General features: G+C 41.6%; 1 protein-coding gene across 2 annotated transcripts in view; it reads left to right on the top strand.

Annotated features, from left to right (window-relative positions):
• VSTM2B (V-set and transmembrane domain containing 2B) overlaps nt 1-1,381 on the top strand; it is a 141,965-nt gene extending 140,584 nt beyond the window's left edge. The window contains exon 5 of one of the 2 annotated variants that reach the window (XM_069216716.1): nt 682-1,381. In XM_069216716.1, coding sequence (XP_069072817.1) covers nt 682-770 — 89 coding nt within the window. In that variant the 3' untranslated portion in view covers nt 771-1,381. The remainder of the gene's footprint in view (nt 1-681) is intronic. The other variant, XM_069216717.1, reaches the window with a different exon arrangement.
• Nucleotides 1,382-6,000: the final 4,619 nt, after the last annotated feature.

Below are 6,000 nucleotides of genomic sequence, written 5' to 3' on the forward strand. Positions count from 1 at the left end.
TACCATGTCCCTTTCGTGTACCTCACACTTGTTGAGATGTGGCGTAACTGGCAGAGCTGCCGGCTGTGGAACAGGGAACTAGGGGGCTTATTCACAAGGCACTTGTGCCATCGGTGCATCACTTTTTATATGGGTAAAAGTGATGCACTGGCAGCACAAGGGGCTTGCAAATAGGCCCCTAGGTTTGAGTTTCAGCGTCGGCTCAACATCCTGTGATTCTGGCCAAATCACTTAATCTCACCCTGCCTAAAAACACAAAAATGAATTTGTCCTTAGGGAATGTAACTGATGCTCATGTAAAACACTCCAATACCTGCAAGTCAAGTTTATGCTGTATCAAAATGAAAAAAAATCCTGTAGTTATTTTTGTGTGCACATAACTCATTGTTGAAGCTGTAAAATGGAATAGAAGTAACGCTGGCAGTGCTTCATTAATATCTGAAATGTGGCCAGCCGAATACTGAAATTAAATACAATTCGGCCCAAGAAAATTTTAAGTTAGAAATGCTATGAGTGTTTTTTTTTTTACCAGAACAGCATTTTAAATATGAATCTGGACTATCTATAATCATATTTCCATATTTTAGTTCCAAAACCGTGCAAATAAAACAGTAACAATTCGATACAGCATGTACAGTGTTTGCAGACAACAACCTCTAATAATCTCTTTTTGTGTCCTAGGTACAGGAGCGACCAGTACCAGTGACCGCCTGCTCTACGTGTTGCTTTTAATACTCCATAATCTTGTACAGTTAATAGTAAATCACTGATGGACTTTTTCATTGCCAATCTGCTTAGCCAAGCAACTTGCCAACCAACCAAACAAAAATCTGCAAAGTAAACCTTCGAAAAAACTACAGTTTTGATGGTGAACAGGGAAAGACTGACAGCAGCATGAAAAATGATACCAGGAGAAAATACCAATATTTTTGCAGCGGTGACTCACGAAGAAACATACTTAAAAATGCATCTCCTTTCCAAGTAATATTATTCAATCCCTGCTGGATGTACGGCACTATGATTTGTTTGCCTTTTGCGCTCTCCAGACTTGTTTGAGTGTCATCCTGTCTATCTTTATTTTTTGCACGAACTTACGAGCAGTATCCTTTGGAACATAAGTGAAGAGATGGCAACAAAAACTTTCCCTGAAAGATAAATATTTTTTGTAGGTTTTTTTCAGTTTTTGGATCTCCTCTCCCCTGTTTTTTTTTAATTAAATTATTTCTTTTCAAGACATGTTTTTGATTAAAAAAGGTACACCTTACCATAATTCATTGTCAATAATATTTATTTTTTAAATAAAGATTGGAAACAAGGTAAGACAATTGTTTATAAACTGTATTGTATATTGCCGAATAACAGTTGAATAAAAAAGGTTTTGAAAAAAGGTTGTTTGCATTTTCAAAGAAACATTTAGGAGTCTCCATTATGGTCTTTCAGGCAAAGAGTGTTGGCTTAATGTTTCCAGGGCGAAATGCTAGTGCATTGCATTGCTGATAGTTAACATAGCACCTCCGTGCATCTAAATTGTTGTAATTTCTAAAGTTAGGCAGAAAAGAGCAAATTATACTATTACACCTGTGATAGATGTACTCATCCACATTTGAGAGAAGAGAACCAATGTTAACGATGAGTAGGAGCATGGCTATCCTATTGTAGTGGTGCTGCAATGGCTATTCAGAGAATTTAAACAACGAAATGTGCTGATTATATAGTCAGTCAGTCTTTATTCGGCAGTATTGTCATGAAAGTACACCATAAATTATTTCAAGTACAGAATACATTCAACAATCATAAACAGCGATTAACCTTGACACTTTAAAATGATGAAACTGATCAATAATTCATGACTGAATAAAAGTGTCATGGTCGATTACACAAAAAGAACTAATTTAGTAATTAAATGGGGTGTCCCCAGAAGAGGTAGCCAACAAACAGCCATGAGAAACAGCGATACTCAAACTTTGCTCTACATCTTTTCAAAATGGCTTTGGTTTCCGTGTAGTAAGAAGACTACATGAAGATATAGTTGGTCGTCACTTCCACTGCACACTCAGACCCAGATTTACTAACACTTTGCAGGGCGGTGTGTGTGTGTATGTTTGTGTGTGTTTGTGCGTGTCAAAAAAGGGCACCAACCCAGTGCAACGTGCTGTGGTGGGATTTTACTTTCCAACACAAATTATGATTTGTATTGGAAAGTTGCCTTAAGTAAAGCAAAGTAGTGCAATGCACTAGTTTGCAGTACTTTATGTCTGATGGACATAACATGGGTGGTACATTGGGGTTCCCATGCGCCCACCCATTGCTTTTGGGTTTTTGATGAAATTTTATGAACATTCTTATAAAATAATTTGTGTACAGAGATTTGCACCACAGCACCACAAAATTACGTCTCCTCAAGGCAGGTGTAACAGTGGAGCAGATTTTAAAATGGACATGATATCTTGGCATCCTGATATATGGAAAAGATAATTTAATTTGATGGGACTTTTCAATACTGCCTTCTGCAGTCCAAGTATGTGGATTCCTCTTTCTGTTTATTGATTTTTAATTTTCAACATGGGTCATAAACCATTCTTCAAATTATTATTTAGAACCATAAAACATTTTGTGGTTAGCAAGGGTGTAACTTCATGCAGGTTCGAATTTGTCTTGTATCCATAAAATAATGCAGCCGTCTGGATAGAATGGTTACTGTTTCTTTTATTTTTCATGACAGCTACATTTTTAATACTTTGCAAGAGAACTAGCGGTGCACAGATGGGGTCACTTACGATCATAAGGTGGCATGGTAGTCCAGAAAAGTGACAAAGGAGGGAAAGAAACACTTGGCCTACTGTTTTCTGGATTTTTGTTTTACATTTTGTGTTCATTTCTGTCCACCTCAAAAACATCGTGCAACATTCTGGGGAACAGTGGGAAGCGGGTACAGTGGTCTTTGTGAAATGTTGGTTTTCACGTATTCCTTAGCCACGACAAAACAAGTAAAATTTACTTCTCTCTAGATCTAAACCAGACTTGTTATGTCATAATCAAATGTACAGAGATAGAAAGGATAATGCGATTAAAATCTCCTGCAGTGGACCAACAACGTGAACTGAAAAGAACTACACATCATGAAAGTTAAATTCACTTTCCAGTAATGCCACTGCTTCTGGGTTGAAAGCCCCTCCCAGGACCCACGTTTTCTTTATCTGTTCTCTGTCCACCTCCAGAATAGCACAATCGTGTCTAAAATGAATAACTTTGTGTTAACCTTGCTCATTTCATCCATGATATAAGCGTTACAGTTTTAGGCTACTTGACCATCTGCTTCCTCTGTCTTTAAATAGCCAATTCTTGATTTGGTCACAGAATGTCCATCCTAATTCCCTAGACGTTATCATAGAATACCGCAGCTCTTGGCATTTGTAAGTACTGTTAGTGCTTCTCTTGCCGAATTTATAAGTGCTCAATTGTTACCTTATTGCCTGCATTTCATTTCAGACGATATGTTAATAGCTAGCGGTTAACTTGCCGAGCTGTCTTGCCACCTTACTCTGCAGGGCACGTTTTGGCATACCACCCCCTTGAAAATGACTTCAAGTGCACTGGCCACGAGATTGGGGACTTGGGATCCGATTAATGCAACACGTTTGCAGTTGCATTTCCTGCACTTTGCAAAATCACAGTTTGAGACTGCAAGAGAATGTTTTGTGATGTACTAAGCCACTTTTGTGAGTCAGAGAAGTCTTTACAACTAGTAAAAGTGTTTCTACGAACCTTTGCTATTCACAATTAGGAGGGGCTATCAAATGGGTGTCCCCTACTAATTTTCAGTCCCAATTGTGGTCAGAAAGTAGTAGTCAATCCACGAGTTTTGGTATTAAAAGATCCGCGAATGGGAAGCCATTCTCATGGGACCGGTTCTTCTTCAGGAATAATTTCTAGTCACCTCTGTAGGAGACAATAGTGGTTGAGGGGTTCACTAAATACTCACTTGATATCCTCTCTACAGCCCTGATTTATACTTTTTGACGCTAAACTGCACTAACGCAGTTTAGCATCAAAAAAGTATACCGCCGGCTATCGCCATCCCAAGACGCCGGGCGAGCATCATATTTATGGTATGACGGTAGCCAGTGGTAAGGCCCGGCTAGCGTCATAAAAGTGTACGCTAGCCAGGTGGGGGAGGCGTAGGGGGATCAGGGGGTTTAGCATCAAAGGATGCCGCTAGTACGGGCAGAAGTATAATAATTCCTCTAACCTGACTAGCGTCATTTTCTGACATTAAAACCCCATTTACATGACTCCTGTCCTAGTTAAGAAAGAAGTCATGCCCACCACCCCAATGGCCATTCCCAGGGGACATATGTCCATTGGCATGACCATTGGGCCCAGTGCCATGTAGAGGGGCCCAAGTTAGGCCCCCATGGCACTACAATTTTTTTTTTTTAAACAAAATAAAATAAAAAGTACCTATACTTACCTGGGATGGGGTCCCCCATCCTTCGCTGTCTCTCTGGTGTGGGTGGTGGTGTCCCCAGGGCTAGGGAAGGACACCTATGGGCTCTTTCTATGGTCTCTGACCATGAAAAAAGGCCCACAGGTCCCCTAACGCCTGCCCTGACACAGGCGTTAAATAATGGAGCTAGGCAAGCTTAGTGCCATTATTTAAGACCCTCGTGCTGGATTTTAGCACAGGAGGGATAAATATGGCGCTAAGGGCATATCGTCATTTTTTGCCCAGGTTCGCCTACCTTGAATCTCATTGACGCAAGGTAGTTTTCAACAGGCAAAAAATGACTAACTTCAATATTTTGGCGCTAGACATGTCTAGCACCAAAATGTAACTATGGAGTTAAGTTTTTGCTGAATTACCATACAAAAATGACACTAATTCAGCGGAAACAGAGGGGCATATTTATACTCCGTTTGTGCGCCGAATTTGCGTTGTTTTTTCGACGCAAATTCGACGCAAAACTAACTCCATATTTATACTTTGGCGTTAGACGCATCTAGCGCCAAAGTTCATGGAGTTAGCGTAATTTTTTTTCGTGAACACCTTCCTTGCGTTAATGATATGCAAGGTAGGCGTTCCCGTCTTAAAAAATGACTCCGATGCTATTGCGTCGGATTTATACTCCCGGGCAAAAATGACGCCCGGGAGTGGGCGGGACTAAAAAACCTGCATTTGCGCCGGATTTTAGCGCCTGGGTCAGGGCAGGCGTTAAGGGACCTGTGGGCTCAGAATGAGCCCAGAGGTGCCCTCCCAAGCCCCCAGGGACACCCCCTGCCACCCTTGCCCACCCCAGGAGGACACCCAAGGCTGGAGGGACCCATCCCAGGGAAGAAAAGGTAAGTTGTGGTAAGTTTAAAAAAAAAAAAAAATTGTGGCATAGGGGGGCCTGATTTGTGCCCCCCTACATGCCACTATGCCCAATGACCATGCCCAGGGGACAGAAGTCCCCTGGGCATGGCCATTGGGCAAGGGGGCATGACTCCTGTCTTTGCTAAGACAGGAGTCATGTTAATGGCGTCTGGGCGCCAAAAAAAAATGGCGCAAATCGGGTTAAGACGATTTTTTTGCCTCAGCCTGACTTGCCCCATTTTGGGACGCCCAAACGCCATTTTTCCCTACGCCGGCGCTGCCTGGTGTACGTGTTTTTTTTTCACGCACACCAGGCAGCGCCGGTCGATTAACGCCGGCTAACGTCATTCAATAAATACGGCGCCCGCATGGCGCTTCAGAATGGCGTTAGCCGGCGCTAATTTTTTTGGCGCAAAACTGCGTTAGCGCAGTTTTGCGTCAAAAAGTATAAATATGGCCCAGAGTATAAATATGCCCCTACATGTCCTGACATTTTTTTTAAGGCAGAACATGTTCCTTTGAAGGGTACGGGTTCCATTTAAAAAAAAAATATTGACATGAAGAGAATATAAATGCAGTGGCGGACTTCTCCTGTCCTTCATAGGCTTTCATCCCCACATTCTCAGCCATTCAAAAAGGGTCCCAAA

The sequence above is a fragment of the Pleurodeles waltl genome, chromosome 12, assembly GCF_031143425.1.
Source record: "Pleurodeles waltl isolate 20211129_DDA chromosome 12, aPleWal1.hap1.20221129, whole genome shotgun sequence".
Lineage (NCBI taxonomy): Eukaryota > Metazoa > Chordata > Amphibia > Caudata > Salamandridae > Pleurodeles > Pleurodeles waltl.